At 31.3% G+C, this 24913-nt stretch overlaps 2 protein-coding genes across 2 annotated transcripts in view; one reads left to right on the plus strand and one right to left on the minus strand.

Annotated features, from left to right (window-relative positions):
- Positions 1–1443: 1443 nt before the first annotated feature.
- LOC148612821 (uncharacterized) lies at positions 1444–9436 on the plus strand. Its single transcript, XM_088594562.1, has 8 exons — positions 1444–1701; positions 2336–2390; positions 3762–3839; positions 4313–5229; positions 5566–5736; positions 7325–7409; positions 7759–7824; positions 8589–9436. The coding sequence occupies exons 1-8, from the start codon at positions 1665–1667 to the stop codon at positions 8878–8880; spliced, it is 1701 nt and encodes a 566-aa protein (XP_088450688.1). The 5' UTR covers positions 1444–1664; the 3' UTR covers positions 8881–9436.
- A 751-nt stretch (positions 9437–10187) lies between these two features.
- Positions 10188–24913, minus strand: part of LOC148612822 (U3 small nucleolar ribonucleoprotein IMP3-like) — a 31463-nt gene continuing 16737 nt past the window's right edge. The window contains exons 3-7 of the mRNA XM_088594573.1: positions 13635–13709; positions 13273–13352; positions 12244–12295; positions 11420–11492; positions 10188–10769 (exon numbers count right to left, since the gene is read on the minus strand). Of these exons, the coding sequence (XP_088450699.1) occupies positions 10743–10769; positions 11420–11492; positions 12244–12295; positions 13273–13352; positions 13635–13709 (307 nt within the window). The 3' untranslated portion in view covers positions 10188–10742. The remainder of the gene's footprint in view (positions 10770–11419; positions 11493–12243; positions 12296–13272; positions 13353–13634; positions 13710–24913) is intronic.

Raw genomic sequence — 24913 nt, forward strand, 5'->3', positions numbered from 1 at the left:
CACTATTACATATGGTGTTCTTGTAATATACCAAGTTTCAGGAATTTTTATTGAGTGGTTTCAGGGGAGTTGCAAGGACAATCTGAACTATTACGGACGAACAGACGGACGGACGGGCAGAGTGACCCAACTCCAATACATGCTTTTGCCTTTGGCGACGGAGGTAAAAAAAAGATACTGGTATTCAAAGCCTTGAGACCGATTGAACAGAGAATGAAACAAAATGCAAATTTTAAGACAATATTCACGTAAAATTGATGCACATGCTTTTACTATAAAAGGGCGGGCGGGTACATGTATATGAACTTATAAAAATTAATAGTGTATGAGTTAATTTTGTTTGTTTGAAAGTATACGCATGTATGATCGCTATTTTTATTTTGTTCATCGGACTTAATTTTTAAAAGCAACTCCTTGTATCTGTTTTTTCGTCGACTTGATATTTAACTATTCGTTCAAATGCGTATGTTATACCACCAATACTCACAACCCCGACATAGTCTTATCCGGTAAATGTGCACGTAGACACGGATCAAAGGATTAAGTATTCAGGGGGAGCATTTTCATGCAAAAATTCCCAGACCACACAAACCTCAGAAAATCAAAATGCCATTGTTTAAACGGTTAAATAAACAATACTCGAACAGCGAATACAACATTTTGTTGTTTTCTCTCCAATTAATTGTTTTGATCCATTGTTGCATCGAAAATATTATTTAATTTCATAGCTTTTCGTAAAGAAATAATATACATGTAACTGTGATGATGTTTTTCAGATTTTTTTTCGCGCAAAAAAATGTCTAAATAATGACATATGTACATACTTGATAAATGAATGCCAGGGATTGATGTACAATAAGGGTCGTGCCTCAGAAGCCCACTTCAGGGTTAAAATTTGTATCGAGATTAAGGGCAACAAATTTTGTTTCAGGACCCGCCTCCCCCCGAAAAAACAATAAAACAAAACAAAACAAAAACAGTAACTATTATTGAATACCATGGAATAAGCATGGATAGATTTTTAAATGACTTTCTTCAGTTATTTGTTTGTAGATTCGAAACTTTCCCACATTTTGTGAATTTATGATGATTTAATTTACGCAAAAATATCGATTCTTTATTTTCAAATGCATTTTGAAATCAAGTTCAGGAGGATTTTAATATCAAAGCAAAAACATACCGTCAGCACAATCTTTTTTAGAAGAAAGATGCATCTTTTTGACGTTACACTTCACGATATTAACACCGTGCGCAACGTTATTGTTGTTGTTTCTTGGTTTTTTTTTAAATATACATTTTAGTATCTAATGTATATACGCAATATTTTGTGTCTCGTTTCATCTTTTTACAATATAAACTTTTATCCACAGTACTTTTTATTTATAAAATAATTGTCTTGACCAATATCACGGAAAAAAGATTCACGCCTTTCCCATCAAAGGTGCTAAATTTAGTATTTGAGTTTCCGGTCATATTTGTTTGCACCAGCAGTGAAGATCTGCGAAGTTCATTTACGAAAAAAGCTTCTTTAAAGTTTACTTTGGTCCAAACATTCACTTTCAGTGAAAAAGTACATCGAAGTATTCACACTCTATCGAAAGTCCTTATTTACAAACATTTACTGATTTAGAAAAAAAGAATATTACAATAGCCACAGGCACAGCATGAAGAAAGAAAGGAAAAGGAAGGAAAATATTAAAGGTACATGTTTCTTTTGGTCAAATAATATGTAAAAAAATAGGTCATGAATATTTAAAGCCAGGGATTCATAAGTCTCAGGACACAAGTATTCTAGTTTTCAGTCTAGTGAAGGAAAGTCTAGGGAAAGTTCTCAGTTTTGCATGTTGGCTTAGCCAAAAGTATTGGTACATGTATATTTTCTATAATTTCTTGAACAAAATGCAGGTTTTTAGATAATTATTGTAACCTTCTAAACCTTGCCCAGACAATGTAGTACATGTAGGTCAGTGGCAATTCAATGAGGAGGAAATGTTATACCTTGGACCCCCCTTTTTTATATTCTAGATCTGTTCTTTATATTTTAAATTAAATTGCACAGACTGTCTGCAGTCCTCCTTTATACATGTAGGATACATGGTTCAGCTAATTAAAATGGTGATCACTGATGGATTGGTAACCCAGGTGGCCAAGTTTATCAAATTTTTCATTGAAATAAATCACATAAAAATGTTATTACTTTATGTAATCATCAAATTTTCTTCTATGACTGATCTTCAACTGATACATGACCTGTGACAGATTACATGAATATTTGCTTGGATTGGTAAATGGCAATTCAAGATGAATTACCATGAGATTTCTACTTAACTTGCAGCTCCTAGCTCAACTCAGAATAAAGATGATCAAAGTGAAATAGACGTACCTTTAAAGTAAGTTTTTGTCAAGATTTTTTCCATGTACAATTCTTTCAAGTTAAACAAAAAAGTATGTTCAGAAAATATCAAAATCAGCCCCAAGAACTAAAGTATTTCAAATAAATTTGAAAATTGCATAATTTACTAGTTGAATACGTTACTTTCGTGAAAAACAAAGTTTCATTGCTGTTAATGCATGTGTTGCACTAAAATTGTTGAGGTAAATAATGCAAAATTTGAAAATCTAGCCGAATTGTATTAAAATAGCTTATTTCATGAGACATTTTTATGTAGAAAATATAGAGCGCATTTATCGAACTCTCTGATATTTCTACAAATATAGCCTTTCTGTACCATTACAACTCCTGACAAAAGATTTTGTTCATAGTTTGCGTTCTCTATTTTTGGATTAAAAAACTACCCATAATCCTCACATTTTTGTGAAAATTCTTCGAAAACTGTAGATGTAGAGTTTTGTGCCCTCCTTATGAAAAAATTATCACACAACAGCATGTATTTCTGTATATTAGTATCCTAATAGTATTTTAGCTTTAAAATAGGCAAATAGTAAATTTCAAAAAGTAAGTTGAAACTTTGGCAAAATAGGAGGCCAGAAACTAGTGTTAGTGAATTTACCCCTTTATATTTGTCATATTTGTTAAACGTATGATCTTCATGAAGAATTTGACATAATAGTGCCATATCTCTTGCATTCAAAATTATGGGCAGCATTTTCCTTTGAACTATTGTTTTTTCGCTTTAACCTTTCAACATTTTGCTAATTCTCATGCCAGGGAGCGGATTCAGACGGAGATGTGGTGGGTGTGTGCCTCCCCCTAAAATTTGCAAAGCATGGGTTGTCTGGGGTAGATTTAGGTGGGTTAAGGTTGAAACTTTAAATTCTTGCATATTTTACCACAAAAGATAACTACATTGCACCCATTCTAGAAAAATATTTAAAAAATTTAACCTCAAAATATTTTTTCGCCTTGCTATCCTTGGAAAAATTTTAACTGTGCATCCCCCTAATCTAAAATCCTGGATCCGCACCTGCATGCATTTGCATGGAAAACATTACAGCCTTTTATGATGTGTTTTTGTATCTATATGTATTAAGTGCAAAGGGTAATGAGACTGGATTTTCCCTTAACAAAGGCTGTACATGTAGGTAATATTTCAAGATTTCAAGGAAATTTTTCAGAAATTTTTAATTTTCCCCAACATCTTGCATTGATATTTATTCAAGGCTCCTGTTTTAGTTGGTTACCATAGCAACTTTTCCAACAATAATGAATAACATATACTGATATTTTTACAGTTTCACAAGGACTGAGTATGGAAGTTTGAATATAATCATAAATGGCAAGTAATTATATATTTTTTCAGTGCTGAAACAGATCAAACATGCAAAATAGTTCCAAGTTTTAGGAAGAAACAAAAGCTATCTAAGGGCTTTGACAAATTGTAAGTTCTGTAAACCATCAAAGATAAAGCATCTTATCACATTTAGAATTTGTGATGTTTGTACATATTTCATTTTATTATCCATTAGTAGGTCCAGGGAATATTTGCTCTATTTGTATAGCAATGTCTCATGCTTTCATTTTAATTTGAGGAGAGAATTATTTCAGGTTGTGAAAGAGAAAAAATACTCTTAGATTAAGTATCAAAAGTATCTACCAGTATCAGTAATGAAAAAATGTTATAAGTTGGCAAAAAGATTTGAAACATATTACCAGTTCTATTTGACTTGAAATTTATTTATTATGGTACCAGTAGTTACAGGTATTGTTACACAATATATTTCAAAATATCACATTTAATGTAAAATGATTTCAGAAAAGAAATATGAAACAAGATTTCATATATGAATTAAAAGTTTTAAAACTTGACTGAATTATTTTTTGAATATTTGTCCAATATTTCTTTTTTTTTAGAGGACACAAAAAAGATGCTGATGTGCCAGCTAAACAGAAAGATGAGAATCAGATTGTAGACAAATCTACTTCAGTTACATTGCAGAATGTTAGAAATAAGGATGAAACTCAAGGAAAAGTAGCAAATGAAAATGCTGTGTGTACAGATGACACTAGTCATGCCACTGCTCAAGACTATTTGCTTGACAGAAAGGATGAAAAAACAAGGATAATATCTACAGTTGACAAACCTGTAAGTGCTGGTGCAATTGAGAATGTTAAAGACAATCATAATGTGAATAATTCTAATCATGGTAATTGTGATTGTGCTGAAAATCAAGAGAATGGCAACCAGGATGTTGAAGATGTTTCCATTTCTTACTCACCTGTAGACATTTCTAGCCAGGTATCAGATGCAGAATATCAAGTTAAAGATTCTGTGGCTGAACAAATTTTACCACTTGAGCAAAGTAAAGAATTTATAAATGTTGATGAAAAATCTGCTCCCATTAAGACCTCAGACTCTGCCTTGTCAAATTTAGACACTAATGTGAAAAAGGCTTATAAAAAGGTTTGGGCTGCTGGTGTTGTAGAATGTATAACTAATGGTGTCTTGTCAGAGGTAGCTTCTAATGCTACTCAGCCACTTGAGAAGAAAATGAATGATGACAAGATCAGAAAAGATATTGCCCCTCAGAGTGACTTACAACCAACTAGTGGAGAGAGTCAACTATTTGAAGAAAAAGGACATGAAATAATTGTATCCCTTGAGAAGGTAGAAGGTTTGGAACCTGAGGTCAACCATAATGAATTGACAAAAGAGGATGGTTATGGTTTAGATGATGCTACACAATGTTTTCCTGAAGATCATGCTGAGTATCCTAAATGTGCTCAAGACCAAGTTATGGATCTAGTTAATGTTGGAAATGGAGGGAACAGTAAGTAAACTAAAATAAGACAAAAAAATGAAAGTTGCTTGTGAAACTTAATTAATATGCAAAAAAAAAAGGATAAAGGTTGATTATCTCCATCATTGTTGGATCCAAAAAAGTTACAATTAGTATATTTTGTTTAAATATCTTACAATTGAACAGATTATTTCATTCTTTTAGTCCATATGTGTTTAAATCATTGTAATAATAGAAAGCATAATTCTTTGTCAATTATCCATTTGACCACCTTCATCACTGGGTAGTTGAAAGATCAAGTATATTCCCTGAAGTAAACTATATTATTTGCTGTGATAGCTGTAAAATTGTATATCTTCTTTTAAGTTTCATATGCAGAAAAAGTGGATTGCCCGACAGACGCTATATATAATCATAAAGTGGAAACATCTCAGAGAGTTCCTGATTTTCAATCTGAAGTTGTACTGCCTGTAAATAATGATCCAGAAACTTCAATGATAGCAGAGAATAAGGACCCTTCCTTTAAATGGCAGAGTGGTAATCCTGTTTTTTAACAGCAATAATATTTGTGGGTATTGAAATTTCCTCTGATCTAAACGGCTGTCCTATATGTTCAAAAGGGTCAAAATTCTTTCATTATAATTTGCAATCTTGTTAACTGCAGTTCTTAATCTGTAACTTTTAACCACACAATACTAGTTATTTTTTTTTATTTGTCATGGGTAAAGTGAATACTGTGATTGGAAATTCAATTACAGATGAACATGTGTACTGGTATATATTTAATTCATGAATAAAGGATTTACACTCATTCAGCATGTTCTAAATAGACCCATTAGATTATATTAACTTTGGACTTTGTCCTCAGTCAATATAGTCAGGAGAGGTTTACAAATTACATACTGACCTTGTCTGATAAAAAAATGTCTGTTTATGGTTACGCTATCTACCCTTTTTTTCTGCCTAACCTAGCATTGTGCAGTAGCACGATAGAGTATGTAGCTCGAGCTGGGAAGCTGCATGCTCTGTCGGTCTATTGCAGGGAAGTTTCCCTGCTCAAGTCCTGTATGCTTATGTGCTATTGCATTATATTAATATTTTTTATTTAATGCCAGTAAAATATTAAGGTCAAGAAATCCTCCCTTAAGTGTATAAATAAAATAATTGAAAAAAAAAATAATAATAATTCTACTTACCTACCTACCTACTTATCCTATTTTTTCATCCAGTGTTACCTTAAACATATACATTTTTATCTCTTGGTCTAATCATTATTTATTACAAGTCGGTCAACAGAGTCCTTTCATAAAAAATGAATCTAGTGCAGGGATCTATAAATATTTATCAATTATGGACTTTTAACAGTCAATACCTCACATATTGACCCTTCAATATATTCGACAGGCCCATATTTAATGTATTGAACAAGAAAAAGTCTGTAATATATATTTTACATACGTAAAAAGTGCATTTTTGAAATGATATTGCATTTTTTGTATTCAAAATTTGACTTTGTATGTTGTTTTTACTTTTGAAACCAAATTTCATTCATTGACAACATTTTGAAATTTTGCCAGGAAAATGGGTTGTAATGGCAACATCAATTTTGAATCTTCTTAAAACCTCAAAATTAAGACTAGGCAAAGTCTTCCTAAAAACCAAGTTTCATTTAAATCAGAGCAGTTTGAAATTTTGGCAGGGAACTATTTTGCCATGGTAAACATGGACTTTCAATTCATCTTCAATTCTCAAACTTTGGACTCAGTATGCCAAACTCTTTCAAAAAACCAAGTTTCATCCAAATCGAAATTTTGGCAGGGAAATTGGTTGCCTTTGCATCAGGCAGTTTTGTTTCTGTTTTTTTTTTTTTACATTGTTAAACTGTACTAAATTTCAAGTTCCTGGCCACCTAAGTTTCCCAGAACAGTTTGTATTCATATCTATTTTTAGAAACATAGAATCAATATATATTAAAATAGAAACATAGTATACATATTTATGTATTAATAGAAACATTACTTTAGGTACACTCAATATGTTTGAATCATGTGGCGTTGATGACCAATGAAAATAGAAGAATGCCACACCATATGTTACATGTAAGGATATTTTCATATTTTGGTAGATGTGTTGACAGAAATGGAGGACATTTCTGACTCCCAGCTTTGTGATATTGACTGGGACCTTTCCTTGCCTGTTAGAATAGAAAGGTAGTATTGATTAAAATCTGTCATCTTTCTCCTGTATTAAAGCTATTACAACATTCACTTGTCAAAATAATGTCACAAAGCATTGCTTCTATTCAAATTTCAAAATTTTTGTCTAGAATTGGAAGGTTATTGGTACTCTTTCATCATATATCTTTTTCGAAAAACATTAATATTTATCAACTCTGATATGTGACAATTAACTTGTTAGGTAGCATTTTTAAATACATTTTTTGTGGTTTCAGCTCAGATGAACAAAAGAAAAAATTATAGTAATAACATATAATTCTAATATTAATTTACAGAGTACATTAACAACTTGTTGGTTGTATCAATTATTAATACATTCCAGAAAACCTGCACTAGAGGATGGTACCAGAATTATAAAAGGTCTTGTGAAGGAACTTTCTCAACTCAAGTAAGCTCTATCAGGGTCATTTTTCAGTATAATTGAACCCAGTAAATTAATGGTCTGTGTCTATTTTACCAGCTCCTTGATTTCGTTGAATTTTGTATTGTGGGTAGTTATCATATCTGCAAAACTATAAAAATATACTTCCCTTAAGGAGGTAGACCTAGGGTAAGGGACACAACACATACAAATTATTGGAATGTTTGTATTCACCATTTCACATCAATCTTGTGTAGGCATCAAAGTAACGTGGACTTTTCCTAGTTCTGCCTCCTTAAATATAATTATATTTATGGGAGTTTTTTTTTATAAAATTACTATAGATTCTGCGAATATACTAAATAATTGAATTTTCATATCAGCAATAAACTTTATGTAAAAATCTTCCACATGAGACAGCGTCATTGGTGGAGAATCTCCCACTAAACTGTTTAAGAGGGTATGAATATTTTCATTTGTCAGAATCCAAATCCAGAATAAATAAGCAATGGCAATATAATGGCAAATACTATTCATGTGAAACTCATGTGAATCAAGCTTCACATGAATGTAAAATGAAATTCAAGTGAAGGCGAAATTCACATAAATTTCATGTGAAATCTTGTTTCAAAATATTTTGCTTAATTTAAGTGAGAGTGATGTGAAAATATTTTGCTTGTGTTACAGCTACTTTATTGATTTTTTTTATATTAAATGTTGGTTATATATCAACCCCCGGAAAATGTGTTAATCTTGAGGATTCTGTAAAATGCAGTATTGAAAAATTTCAGTTCAATGATACTGAGAACAAAGAGAGAAATAGAAACTGGAAGAAGACGATATAGACAGAATTATGGAAAAAAGCATGACACAGGACAAGGTCAAAAACTGGGACAATTTGTAGGACAGTGTATGGGACAGTCACACGGACAAAAGCAAGAATCAGGACATGGACTAAGGCAAGATTCAAAACAACAGACATATGGACAAAAGCAAGATTCAGGACAACAGGCTCATGGACAAAAGCAAGATTCAAGACAACAGATACATGAACAAAGGCAAGGTTTAGGACAGCAACAATAACAGGTTAACATACTAAGAAACATGTGGAACGATCAGAACAGAAATATACCTAACAAACCATGCAACAGAATGTAATTAATGTAAACTATTGTTTTAGGCATTTTGAGATATGCATAGCAGTTTTTTGTTTAAAAAGGATGATGACAAATTTTACTTCAGTTGTAGTTCAGGTATGATAGTCTAACATGATTGTGACACTAAGCCAATTAAAGCCAAAATATATTTCACCCAGCCACAATTTGATTTTTTGCCCAATTTAGGTTAATTTCTTTAAAACTGGCAGCATTTTTCACTAAAAATAAAAAAATAAAAAGTAAAATTTGCCCGCCACCCAAAAATTTGAACTAAACTGGATGAAAATCTAGCACTTTGTAGTTTTTTTTTACATATATTGTTATATTTCATAATTATGTAAACTGTTAAAACTTTGTTGTTAATGTATAATGTTAACTTCTTAAATTTATAAAATGTTTATTTTATTGTTAATTTTTGTGTTTCAGTTTGTTAATTTGTTATTTTTTATTACAGTTTTAATAAAGAGTTTAGTGTTGTTGAACTGATTTTGCCGTTATGAGTATCTAATAATTGGATCTCAATAAACAATTGTCAGTCTTTTGAATGAAGAAACATACATGTAATCATGCCTGTTAACCTGTGGGGTTATTCTCCTCAATTGCTACTGTCCTATGTTGGAAATTTTAATGTCAAAGCAAACTTTGGGTGTAAAAATTTAATTATTTAGTATTTTTTACAGTAAGTTTAGTAATTTAAACCAGGAACTTCCCACAAATCTTACATTACTATGTGGGAGATTCTAATTTCCATTGAATTTAAAGGATTCTCCCCTAATGTGAGAGGGTTAACAGGTATGTTCATATGACAACAGAGAACTTATGTCAGTTTTATTTTACCTCACATTTGGGTGAAGTAAAACAGAAATTTATTAACTACCAAGAGAGCTCACAAAGAAAACACCTCTCCCTTTTTCCATTTAGTTGAACTTCAAACATGTAGGACGAATATGCTAGATTTGTCCTTTTGAAAACAATTTTCAGTCTCCTCCTTCATGCTCAACTAAATATGATGGTTAACCTGCCTGTAAAACTGTATCACAGTCCATTGAGTCTTTTATCATGTAAAAAATCTTATTTTTTTGGATTATCTCCCTTTGTAGGGTTTGAACATATTTTTCAACTGTCAGGGAATAGACTAACAGACAGACACACAATTTTTTGGAGGATATCACATAAAACCTTGCCACTTCATGAGGCAGGGTATAAAAATAAAACAAAAAAAAATAAAAACACTTGAAGTTAAAAGAGTTTACTTTTTCACAATTTCTCATTTATACAATTGTCAGTTTCATAGAAGCATTTGACAGACTTAAATGGATCTTTGACTAAATATATGTCAAAGTCAATCATATTTCACAAGTCACAATCTTATATTCAAGCACAACTTTAACAAGTCTCAATTACATGTAACTGGATTTAAAATCTATCAACACTTTCACAAGTCATGACCGCACATCACTACACAAAAATATCACTCACTACTCCCAAAATCACATGAATAATGTAACAATCACAAACCTTCAATCACTCATTAATTAAGAAAGTTGACAACTGGTTTATAATACAGATACACAATGACATGATCAAATGTCCCTAGCAATCTTATGACTGCCTATAGCCTCTCAATTATGATCGGGCATATGAAACATTGATAGCAATAAAACAATGCACCAGAGACCATGTATTTGTTATTGCCTTGGTGAGGTATTTCAATACTATCCTTTCTCTGTAGAATTTTCTACTCTCTAGGGCATAAAATTCTTTATTTTTCTAAGCTTTATACTACAACTAGTTCATCAGATCAAAATCGTCCCTCTGCAAATAGAAAATAACACAAGAGTTTGTCCATATACTGGTACTCAAAATTACTAGAAGAATAGCAGATATAGCAACATGTTATGTTTCAAACATCAAGTCACACTTAATTAACTATACAAACAGCAGAGCTTTTTTGTGTGGATTTCAATGGTACAAAGAAAACCACAACAGGCATGTATCTAGACTCTATAATGCAGTATCAATCAGGAAGAATGTAACTTCAGAAATTCACCAAATATTTTTTATATTGTGAATTATGCAACTGTGCTGCACAGAAATACCAACAATTGTTCATAGCTAAGTTTAATATAATTCTTAATTGGCAAAATACAAAATTTAAGACTCAAATGCTGCCTTGCACCTACATATTTTTCTCTAACTGTTAGTGCACAGATTTTTTTTTCAAACCTGGATAAAGTTACACAAACTGGTAGTAAACTGTAAACGGATAGTGGCATTCATTAAGACTCAAATAAGACCAAGTGATGCAAGTTCACCTTGGTGTCCACGACACACAGAAAAGACTTTAATCTGCTAACTGTAGAAGCAATATTTGCATCTAAGCACACACTTAAATTAAGGTCCAAAAGAAGACAATTTCAAATTCTAATTTCCTGAGACATAAAACAACAACAATATATACAAACCAGTTCATTATATTCAAGCACTTGTTTTCTAATAGCTGAAGTATCTGTCCATGTGATGAAATCCTCCATATTTCTGAAAAATATACAGATGAGAAGAACGAGCCTATATTGCAATGTCAATCTGTTCTGTAACAGATTTCTCCACTTTTCTCAGAGGGAATGGTTAGATACAAGTTCTATTGTTTTAGCATGATGACAAGTATTTTGCCATCTCTTTCCGGGTTCTTCAATTATCTACTTCTGTTTCAATGTATGACTTTTAACTTTTTAAGGTGATACAAAATGGAAATTTTTGTAATAGATTTCCCAGCTTCTTAGTACCGGTACATGTTATTTTGGTTATTTTTATGTTCTATGTTGTGCATGTCCATTTTCCCATTCTAATCTTTATCCTTAGACTATATTCTTTTGACTTCTGTTCCCTTGATTACTTTTTTCTATTGGAAGGTGCACTTACATACTTGGCATATTGCTTATGCATGATGACTTGTACTATGTCTCCCCTTTCAAGGTCCTCGCTTAATTTGACAGAAATGGTCGAGTGAATGTTTTCTTAGCCAGATGTAGCATGCAAGATCTTGTTTTATTTGTGGTCAACAATGCAATTCTCTAAGTTGAGTATAGTATGTAGATTGTTGAAATCAAGACTTTGAATAATAAAAATTATTTTTTTCTCTTCAGTAGGGAACAAAATATGTGCAAAAGTACTTTCACAGTTTTCAAATTTGTTAGGGCTAAATAGCACTATATAAGGTAAACAAATATTTCTTCTGAGTCTCCTACTAAATTGTTAATATTGTTTATCTGTTAAAATCTATATTTACCTTGTTACTAGGAAGGCAGGATCTGTGACAACTTCAGGACCAACTCTTACATCTTCATAGTGTTAAGGAAATTCTAGATTGATTTACAGCAAAAATAATGCAATACTAAGTAAGTAAAAATTTTCGTAAATGAATATTTTTTAAGAGCAAAAATTATAATTCAAAAAATAATCTCTGCATCAATGTACTAAAATTATACAAAAAGGAAGACAATACTACATGAATCGTGAACAAAGAATTCCTAAGAAATATGATATATATTGAAATCTGCATCTTAATTTTAGCTGATTCAAATTTTCTTTTAGTTACACAAAAATATAGTCAAAATTATACCTTTCACCAATTTCTATATTTCTATACGATGTACATGTATTACATGTAACAAAATTAATACAAAAAGCTTCTTGCACATTTTTAAAAATTTGTATACAAGAATTTCAAACTTCACAATTTTGCCTACCTTAAGATTTAGTCTATAACTATAAAATTCTGTTCTAATTAAAGCTTATTGAAGATTAATACAGTCATTTGTAACCCAAGAACAATGAAAAAAACTGAGCAATACTCATTAACTTGACACCCCCCCCCCCCCGATCCCCCATTTGATAACATGCCCCTTTTGACCTCCATATTGACATGGATTAAAACTTTAAATAGAGGTGCACAAAGGGAATATGTAATAAAGATTCTGTGAAAGGGGGGGTCAGGGATTAAAGTTTGATCCCCCCTATGTAACTAAAGAAAGGACAGAAGGAAAGACACCCCCATCACTATAAAATGCTCACTTGCAATGTGGGGGTATAAAAATCAGCAATCCTTAGAACCATAAAAAACTATTACTTTGATACCTAGATTTAAAACTATCACTATATACCCCCACTTTGCAAGTGTGTGTGTGGGGGGTATAAAAAGAAAGGAAATCTTTATAGCACCACCATTTATATATTGTGCCCTACTATGTAACTTGAATTACTAATGGCTGCTTTCTCCAAGTAAATTATAGGATCTAACACAGTATTTAAAGGTTACGTCCTTGTTCTACAAATGTTGTGGCTGCCTTCATATTCTCTGACATGTGGTTTCTCACCATAATAACAGGTAAACGTCGTCTTAAACAATAATTTTGATGTAAAACAAAATAATGATAAACAATTCTTCAAATTTTTCAGGCTAAATGTTTCATGTACATGTACTAAAACAGTGACTTACTAATCTATCCAAAAACTTTAATAATTCTTGATATGAAGAAAACCTTTATTATAATTAAAAGCCTTTTCTCTCAAATATATTTTTGTGTTACATAGAAACAGCTGCACTTATTTTTCATACGGAGTTATCTCCCATTGCATACAGCAATCAAATAGTTTGACCAGGAAATTCTGCCAGCTTACCGACAAAATGATGTAGCATTCACTGTATCAGCCAGTGATAAACTTCTCTTGGTTGGTACCAGTCCCATACAGTGTCTGAAAAATATGACACATACATTAACAAACTGACAAATCAATTTCGTAATGCATCATATTAACAACTCCCTCCAATGAAAGCCAAAATTTGACAACTTTATTCATAGGTATTAAAGTTTTAAGGTTTGTCAATATTTCATTAGTGCAGGATATTGAAGACTTTGTAGACTTCATTAGTCCAACTATGCTATTGATAAAAATGTTACACTTTAATTTGAAATTGTGTTCTGACTGAAACAGGTACCAGTACCCAGAAAAATGTAGCTGTTCCACAGAACAATCGAAACAAAGTGGATTTTGTAGACGTGTCATACGCTATTTGAGAAGGAAGGTCACATTCACATGAAACAGTACTCAAAAGATTTCAAACATTTTTGCCTTGTCAATTTATATCAAGGCATGCCATCAAGAATAATGTTTACAGTGACATTTTCATGTGTAAAAGTGAATTGAGCTTTGCTAGTCAAATACTACTGAGTAGGCTTTGTTGATTGAATGCTGTAATTACTGCATTTCAAATTATTTTTAAATGTTATAATATAGCTATTTACCTAACAGTTTTATAATTGAGTTGGCAGATATCCAAAAATTTTAAACCACTTTTTGAGAGAACAAAAAATTATTAAGTTCATTTAGAGGACCAATTTGAAATTCATAAAACAATCAAACAATGTCTAGTAGAAAAAAGGTTTGCTTTTATTTGTACTAAGAATCTAAACAGATAGACTTAACCAGACAAACACAGCATGAGTAAACCATTCAGATTCTACAGAATTCATTCACCCTCCTGTGATTCTGAAAGTGTGTCAGTCACGCGTCAGTTACATAACATTGTAAACAATAACCACAATGACATTGCATTGTAGGAAAAACAAACTGCCATATTCCTGTCACACTCAATTTTTCATAACAATACTAAACATGTTTATCTCGACATTTCATCAAGGTAAACAACCCCCCATCCCCCTTAAACAGCTTAGAAATTGCACATGGTTAACATATTTGAATACATACAACTTTACACAAAAGTGAATTAACAACAATTTTGGCACTGAATCATTTTGCTATAAACTCTTCAAAATGCCAACTTGATGATTACAAAATCACAAGAATAGCGAGTTACTCATCGCTCTGAATTTGCCAATTTAGACATCGCTGTTTGATAGGGGAGGTAATTCAATTTTTATAAATTTCTCTGAATAAACAAATGGAAAAAAAAATTAAGTGATGTTCTATTTTTTTATACAACATACCCTTAATTTGCCCATCCTATGTCTCAACCTTGAGGTTGTTAACCTTGGGCATGTAGTAAGAAAAAAATAGCTTAAAATATCAGTTAGTTACACACAAAAGATTAAACTACAAAGTACACTTAACTTTACAACAAACAAACATTTTTCTAGCAACAGATATCTTCCACCACAATGCTTTTTACAAGGTCATTACTGATAAAATAGCCAAATGCAACTTGTATTGTTTTGATTTGAAAATGCAGCTGTTTTTGTAACACAGCTATCAAATTATCACAAAATCGCTTGATAACTGACGAAATCTGTAGGTTTCTTTAGCAGCTACAAGTCATGGTAAAGGAATTTGAACATGATTTCTCTACATTTCTTGCCTTGGCACATCATTAATTGAAATAAAACCTAGCCAGCTTTGTATAACAAAATCAAACACTTTCCTGCATTAAAGATGTAGCTATAGGAATTTTATTGTGAAATTTTTGGCATTTAACAAAGAAATTTGATTCAATTAATGTCCAAAAAGTTTTAAATATGAACAACCTGTGTTTAGCAAAACCTATAATTAAGCAGTATAGATAATATACATGTGGTGCACTTGCATCTATTATGACAGCATACACTTTTTTAAATTCAATTTTTTGTTTGAACATCTGACTTAATTTCATATAATGTGCAACATAAAAAGTTTTTTGAAAGTAATTATACCCCTTGCTCAACTCTTGAACAAATAATACATTTAAATTGCACATTAAACCTTCAACAATATTAACTTCGTTTCACATAAATTACCAAACCATTGTTTAGAGTTTCATTCAATTTTCTTGACACAAAAAATATTTCAATATATTTACCCCTCTTCATTAGCAACTGCCTACGACTATAAAGACCTTTACTTGATGTTCAGTTCACATGAAGAAGTCTACCCTTGCACAGTTTTAATGTACAAAACATTAGTCAGATTGACAGAGTGATTTCTTTATACTTAATATATTAGTTAGCAGCAGTTATAAAAATCACAGCACTGGAGGTTTTTTTATTTTTTATTATTTTTGTTTTTAGTGATGATTGTAGTATGAACAAAATTTCAAGGATTACATGATGTAAACAAAATTGTGATCATACATTTGCATTTTACATATTATTAAGAACTGTTTTTTTTTTAATATGTATGAAGTAAATGTCAATCCAACCCCACACACATTTACAAAATTTTGTTCCATTTCACCTTAATCCCTAATTTTTAAACCTGTCCAAAAGTTAACGTGCATCTACATTCAAAAACTATATTAACAGAGTATTTATCTTACACTGTAATAATACTAGAAAAAACAATTTCAGCTTATGAACATAATTTCCTTGACGAACAGAAAATTTTCAAAAACTAGACACTTTTATCAATTTGAATTTTCCCACCAATTTTACTTTGTTAAAATCACTGCTCTTCACTTCTTGTATATTAATGGTAAAATATTAATGATGGCTATGATGAATATTTTGACTGATAAGTTCGTTAAATGGAACATCCGTAACACATTTTACACTCCTTGACACAATACTGCAAGAACTAACTGCATATTTATAAAACCAATATCAGTTAAGAAGATAATTTCCTTGATGAACAAAAGATTTTCAAAAATAAGACACTTATATCAATTTGAACTTTCCCACCAATTTTACTTGATTAAAATCACTGCTCTTCACTGCCTGTTTATTAATGGTAAAACATTAATGCTAGGATGAAGTATTTAACTGATAAGTGTATTAAATGGAATATTGTTCACACATTATACACTTCTTGACACATTACTGCAAGAACTGAATTCCCAAAATACAAATTTATGACAAAATATCTTTCAAGGCCAAAAAGGAGTCCCTCAAATCTCCAGTTGGTATGAAGACTAGATCTTAATTCCATTTGCAGAAATAATAGAATATTATTAAGCTGAATAAATGGAAGAAACATGTTTACTGGTAGAAGATATACTGAATGATATAAAATGAATTACATTTGGACTATATTTTTGTGTACTGTTCAGAAATAGTAATGAAGTTCCAGTGATGGACCACCAACATCAGGTATTTTAATATTATAATCTCTCATCTGCAGAGAATCTACTATAGGTAATTCCTATAGCAATTTAAGTTGGTAAGTCACATTTCTAACAAGTACTATCTTTAAAAAAAGAAAGCCGATGCATTTTCTCCCATTGTTCATTCCATATCTGATTCAGATTTTATTTGATTAACAGTGTGATCACTGTGCTATGTTTCATACTTCTTTCAATTATCAACTACCGGGTACTAGATCTTATATATCTTGTTTTTCTGAAAATAAGCTTAAGTTATGAGTTTAACAAAACTGATTAAACTGCTGCTTAATCTTCTGTAGGAGTAGTTCAATTGTTTTCCTGCTACTTCATCTATAGTCAAAATATTGAATTGATAGAATGCATTATATTGATCTCATTAACACCTCATTTAAAGCCATTGACTTATGACTACAATTTTTTATTCTGATTTTTGTCACATGCTCAAACAACATTCTTTCATAGTATAGTGCTGCTCCAACAAACACCTTATATCTGTTGAACAAACACAAAAGGTGTCATGTGACCTTGATCACCATCTGAGGATTATGGATAAAATGATGGACACTTGATAGCTTTAAAAAAAACTTCAAAATGCCAAACCAAAGAACACATCTATGTTTTAAATCTCAATCCCATTAAAATCTCTACTTCTTTTTTTATTTTATGTTTAACACTCCATAAAACTAAATGCTAAAATGGGTATGTTTGGAAAGCCATTGAATTAGGCCCCATTTTGTGTAAAGATTTGGCTGCTTTAAAACTGTAAAATTTTATAAGATTCATAGAGCTTGTCAATTGTATTTAATGATCAGTTACAATAGGGAAATTTAATGTAATGACTGATTTTAATGTACTGCCTTATCTCAAATGTATGAGAAAAACTCAAGTTTTCTTTCATATGTTAAACAGCGCTATTAAAATCTAAACAATAGCATATAGTACTGATAATTTTGTGAGCTTCATTCCCAGGTTTCTCTTCCTGATTTCAAATGTTTAGTCATTGTCATAAATTTTTTTATACAATTGTATTTTAAATTATTATACCCCTCCCCATTTAAGTGGAGATATGTAGTAATAGGGTTGTCTGTCTATACATCCTTCCATCCTGCCTTCTGGTACACAGGGCAGGGGGGCATATCTTATCTGTACCCTTCCTACACCACTGAATAGAACTTAATGAAACTTTCACAGAATCTTTATTATACATAACCATTGGGTACCTCTATTTTGGATTTTGATTCAAATCAAATTGAGGGTCTACATAGCAAAACATGGATTTGTCCTTTATGAATATGTGAATACAGAGGGGACTCAACTCTTATCCATTACTCCTTCTACACCAGTGAATAAATTTTAACGAAATTTTCACAGACTTCTATTCTAAATTTTTATCAAAATCAACATGGAGGTCAAAAGTTGCATGTTATTAAATAGGGGAGTGGGGGTATCAAGTTAATGAGCATTGTTCCCATTTTTTTCTAGTTTTTTTAAAGTCATAATTTTTTACCTACTATTTTGGGTGTGCAAAATATATGAACTTGTTGGGTCTACATAAAATTTATACAATGCTTCTGCATGAAACCAATTTAAATGTACCACAGCAACTTTTCCAACATCCACACAGGGTTTACTATATTGACAGTATGATTTATCAAATTAAAATAGAATTAAAACCAATCCCAAATTTTGATGTATCGTGGAGGAATAGCATGAATCTCTAATGAGTTATCTACCCAGGGCCTTTCAATTTATTGCAAAACATGAGCATTTATGAGCTAACATTATTTGGAGACACATTTTTTTATCTGGAACAAAAGAAAGTAAAAGCAGTTCCACATAAAAAATGAAGTTGCATGTGTTGTAGTACCCAACTCGTACAGGAAATTGATATCAGAATGCAACCAAAATTGCTTGTAACATATGACTAACCTACATGAAGCTACAAACCAGATTGGAAATCAATCCTTCCAAGGGGAGTCGAAATAATTGTGATAAAAAATTGGACAGGCAAAGTGATTCAAATATATCACCCACTTGTTGAGTGGGAATATAGTACATGTGACTTACACATTTAAGGGTGTCTGTATAAAAGGAACTATCTACCCTGAACTTCTTGATAGCAGAGCATGATTCAATTAGATATTTGAAATAACCACAAGAAGATCAATAAATAATGCAGATCCCTGATAGTATGATGTACAGTTTGTGATTTGAATTATTTTTGTTTTACTTAAAACCCTTAGAATTTAAAAAAATGTGGTTTTAAAAAGAGCCGTCTTCATACCCATCCCACCTAAACCTAGTATACCAGTCTTTATAGCATTCTGAAACTGCAGATTAATTCTTAGTAAAATAGATGAAAGAAACCAAACCTGAATGCACTTGAGCCATACCTATTTGTTTCTTTAATGAAAGATTCAAACTACATCAAATTGTCTAATAAAGGCAAATAACTTTTAATTGATGGAGCACAAAATACATATTGCTACAAAAGCATGCATTTAAGTTCTGAAAAAGCACAACTTGAGGTATGTAGTCCAATCAGTAGATTTCATAATATTGAGTTGATACTTGACATAAAAAATTGAACCATGCAAAGGCTGTAGCAAAGATTTAAAGAAAAAAACAAAAATCCTTTCATCCTAAAATCTTTATTTGGTTGATTCATTTTTCTAACAAGGAAAATTATTTTAGTTGATCAAAAACATATTACCAGTGATTACCATAAAACCCATTTTACTTGCAATGATTTCACCACTTCAAGGCGTGTCCCCATCACAAATTATTTCCAGAACTTATCCCCCACATCCTGTCTCCGTCCAAGACAATCCACTAATAATTAAATTCAATGTCAGATTATAACAACAGTGTAAACTAAGCACCAATCATCAAACATTTTAATAAACAATACAAATCTTCAGTGAAAAACAGATTTAATTCTTACATGTTTTCATGTTATTGCTTATTTTCACTGGCCCTATCAAAGTTATCCTAACCCATGCAGACTAAAGACTTAATTCTGAGACAAAACAGAATCTTGGTTCCATACATAATACTCTTTCTCAAACACTTTACATAGTCAAGTTAAAGCTACTGACTTCAAAAACCTTAGAAACTTCAAATACAAAAACAAATCGTAAATTTCAATTTACACTTCATAAACTGCTTATCCAAAAATGTTAAATAAATGTCTGACCTATGTCACCTATAAAAGGATGTCTCAGATCAAATGAAAGCAATGCACAGAACACATGCACACTTCAACAAACAAAAACAAACATTTACATAAGTTACATCAGATAACAACATACAAAATTGTTCACATTTCTTTTTATTTTAGCATGGGTCTTCGTCAAAATCTGGCAGAAGCATATACCAAGCATATTATTATATCAAGCAGGTCTGAACCTGATCGTCAATACTGTTAAAAACTAATTTTTATAAATACTTTATTTGTACTTCAATAGTGTATAACTAACGGCAAGATGGTGTGTAACTAATGGCAAGATGGTGTGTAACTAATGGCAAGATAGTGTATAACTAATGGCAAGATAGTGTATAACTAATGGCAACTTGAAAATATTGCAATTTTCAGTTTAAGTACCAATACAGTTTGAAAAATTTACCAAAAAAGTAAATTGGTTTACAATTAATCAAGGAAATCTTTTTGCTCTGTATGAATTCAAGTCTTTTGAGTCTTAAACAAGTAACACTTAAGGTGCAAGTTACTAGATATATCTGTACATCTGCATAAATAAAAATCAACATGTACATGTAGTGATTTAAGAGGGTACTGAAGAATAGGAAATCTTTTTACCACCTAAACCATAGGGTATTTCCAATCAATTTTCTTCTGCAAAATTTAAGACTATTGTCTAAATTGTGTCATGTCTTTCTTCAAGGAAATACTCTTTACATTTTACTACCATGAAAATAGCCAAAAAAAGACACCATGAAAAAAAAAAAAATTGTCACCACAAGAAGTTTAGTCTACAAGACCTATGTTACTTAATATCAATTCAAAAACAAAGTAAATTTTTTTGATAAGATGTCTGAAAGTCAGAGCATCCTTATAATAACTTTTTCTTCCTCAAATCCACTCAAACTTCAGAAATGAAGGTCATAAGGATAATCTCAACTTTGGACTTCAGTTTGGAGTCCATAACCTATACCAAGTTCACTAGAAGCTGTTGTATGCTAAAGTGATTAAAACTGATTGGTATTTAAGCTTTCTTATTTATGTTTTTTTGATAAACATCTGCAGAAAGAGTGTCAGTAGTAGAATGCCTGCTATGACATTATTACATCCATGTGTCTATCATTTTATCTTGGATTATCATCTCTTAAAAAAAAACATTGAATGGACAAAGAGCAAACCTGTTGGTGATATATTCTAAAACATGGACTGGTCATTATCACTGGAAAAAAAAGGATGTTTGTGGTGAAGTATATAAACATAAGATACTTAAAACTATCAATATTTGATGAAAGGAACTGACTGTTTCCTAAAACATTATTTTTCATTACCAAATAAAACAAGGGTGACTTAAATGAAAAATAAATCAAGCAATATGATGGACCCAGACGAGTCATGTATTAATGGAATATGATAGGGATGGTATCACCAACTAATACTGATTCAAGTCAGAGACATAATTATTCATAGGGTAAACTAAGGGCAATAACACAGATTCTTAAAAATGCCTACATAGTTTGTGGTAATGTATTCGACTCAAGTGCTGGAGGTTGTGGGCTCAACGACTTTAAAATTGGTAAAGCACTTTGCATATCAAAGACAGAGGGTCAATTGGTTGGCTTAAATAATTTTTCCCTGTGGGAGGAAATTCTTACTTGAAGGCTATTGCTTCTGCACATTAAATATTTGGCTTAGTGTGTCAAACTAGTACTAAGATTAAACGATTTCATCCTGAACTGCATGAAATATGTCATAGAACTTTAAATTATACTATGTCCTTCACCAAAATTTTCACAATTTATTCAGTTCAGAATATCACAACTCAAATTTGCTTTTTTACAGTTTTCAATGAAAATTCTAACAAATCATCTGTAACCCATTAATATTTACTGTGTTACTGTACAAGATTACTGTATTATCAATTTGATAACCATACACAGAATTCCACACTAAACAGATTACCCCATGTTTCAGACAAGCCAACCTCTTGACTTTCTCAAGTGTTGACTGACAACAAAGCTCCTAAGCGTGCCAAAAGAGCAGGCTTCTGTTTTAATGTCATGACTCCAATATTGTTTATATTACAGTAGACAGTTTATTAGTGTCAAGAAAAATATATGGGTAACATTGAGCAGTAAATATAAGCATTTTTTCACAATGTAATTTTTTCTGTTAAAATCTCTTCATCATTATTTACTGCGGTGATGGCTCCTGATATTCATGAGCCTAAACATTTAGTGGAATAGTTACGATCTCTTGAATATATAAAAACAGCAACCTTTTCTGCATACAATACATACAGCAAACATATAAATGATCACGAATGTTGTCAAGTAAACAAAATATTGTGGTTTCAATATTTTTTAGCATTATATAGTGTGAAAAACCATTTACAAGGGTACTATCTTTCGTGGCTTAATGTCCGCTATGAAAATAGTGAAAGTCAGTACATTGTGAAAATCAATATGTTTACAGAAATCTCTACTTTTTTATTGTCTTTATAAAATTTTTGTGACATCCTGAACTTGAACATTTTTGTACATAGTAAACTATCTTAAAGTACAGAAATAAACAGAATAGAAATACATGTATTTACATTGTTAGTTTTTTCTCAATGTGGTATAGAATTTCAAAGAAGAAAGTGTTGAGTTCAGGAGTTGAACAGTATTGTATGCATAACATAACTTTTTTTATTCAGAAAATTCTAAATATTTCACCAGTTGTTAATTTGAAACTCAATACTCCTAAAACACTCATAACTGCTATTTTCAAGATGGCCCATTAAATCTGTATCTTAAATATGGAAACAATTATTCTAATTAGACAGATAGTAACAAATGTTTCATAGGTATTATAATATAATGAGCAGAGATATATCTAAATATCAAATTCCTACAAAGGTTTTAATTCCCTATCATAAGTCATGTGTTGAAAATTAGGAGTAAAATGAAACCATTGCAGGGAAGATTATTTCAACAGTATATAGTATTTAGGTGGTTACAGAAAAACATACTTTGAAAGGTCACAGGGAACAAAAACTTGTGACCTTTGTGGTTTCATTTATCAACTTAATTAGAAACCTGACAAAAAAAGAGAGTATTCCAAGCTGACAATGTAAAAGTCTAATAAAAACAAAATGTGTAGAAATATGGATTGGACAACCCCAACAATCAAATCCATAATTAAGCAATATATTATAGTACCATTGATTTTTTTGTCTTATAATCTCTTAACTTCATATTATAGGCAAATCAATGTGCAATTTTCATTTAATTCCATCAGGCCAACAAAAGTTAAATAAAAAGCTTTGTGGAGCACCGCATGATACGACAACAGTGGTTGAACCCTGAACGGTTGGAGCATGAGTGGTAACAGTAGTAGTTTTTGACTTACAATTTATTATGGTCACAACAACTGGTTTGCATGCTATATTGCAGAAAATTGGAAATTCATATAAAAATGATCATAATCAGGCCAAAATTAAAAAGTTACTGTTCTGGGGTGGGGATCCCTTTGACCTCTTATTACTCAACAATCATTAACGACATCTGTAATCTGATTGGAAAACACAGGTGGGGATTTTCTTAATCCAATAATAAAACATTTTTTAATCAGACCAATAATAAAAATATCGATATTGGGGTGTGGCTCCTTTGACCCCTTAAAATCTTGAAAACAGTAAGAGATATCTGAAATTTGATGGAAAAATGGAACAGATGCAGGCATTTTATATTTGGCAATGAAGCCAGCAAGAAAAGGTTTATAGTGAGAGCCAGAAAATAGCCAGATAAAACGAGAATTAGATACAGAAGGATTGTCTACTTTTTGCTACAATGTTTTGGCTGGACTTGCAAAAAGCTGTGTAGCTACATACTGAACATAAAACTCTTATTGGACTAAGGAACATTGGCAGCTAATGTTAGAACCATATACTGTTTGATAAAATGTTATTTTTAAACTTTGTGTGAGGTATATATTGTGATTATGGTATCTGTCCATCCATTCGTTCATCCACAGCTTTTTCGTTACAGTTTTTTCTGCAACTACTATTCAGTAACCATAGGTACTTGATATTTTAACAAAAGCTTTACATAGGTTTGTCATATTGTGGGATTCAATTTCAGACTGAAAGATGAACTTCATGTCTGACGACTGTTAATACTATCATGGGGAGCAGGGTTACCCTTATTTTGTTCCCGTTGTTTTGAAATCAGCTTATAACTTTAAGGAATGAGTCAGATTCTACCGGTACACTAATGATTACAGGTACAATATGGTAATTGATATTCTACCTGCTTCACTCATCAAATTCATAATCTTAAAAAAAAAAAGCAACCTCTAAAAAATTTTTAATCTGATTAATTTTTACCCACTGACACAGAAACCATTAATGGACACCTTTAAGATTATTTTTGGTATCACTGCCAGAGCACTGTGCCAGAATTATGTCAGCATCTAAATACAGCACTGGCATTACCTCAAATATCTTCTACTACAATCTTACACCCAAGTTACGTTGTTTTTCTGATTAATTAAGCTCATTTAATTAAATCTTATTCATTGACATGAAAGAGGTATACACCCATAAGACAATGCCCCATTTATTTTTGTATGAATTAAAAAATGACAATTACAAATATGCATGGTAAAATATCAGGAGAATATCATTGG

Source organism: Perna viridis, chromosome 7 (genome assembly GCF_037379345.1).
Source record: "Perna viridis isolate PV_CMFRI_1.1 ecotype Kerala chromosome 7, ASM3737934v1, whole genome shotgun sequence".
NCBI classification, from domain to species: domain Eukaryota; kingdom Metazoa; phylum Mollusca; class Bivalvia; order Mytilida; family Mytilidae; genus Perna; species Perna viridis.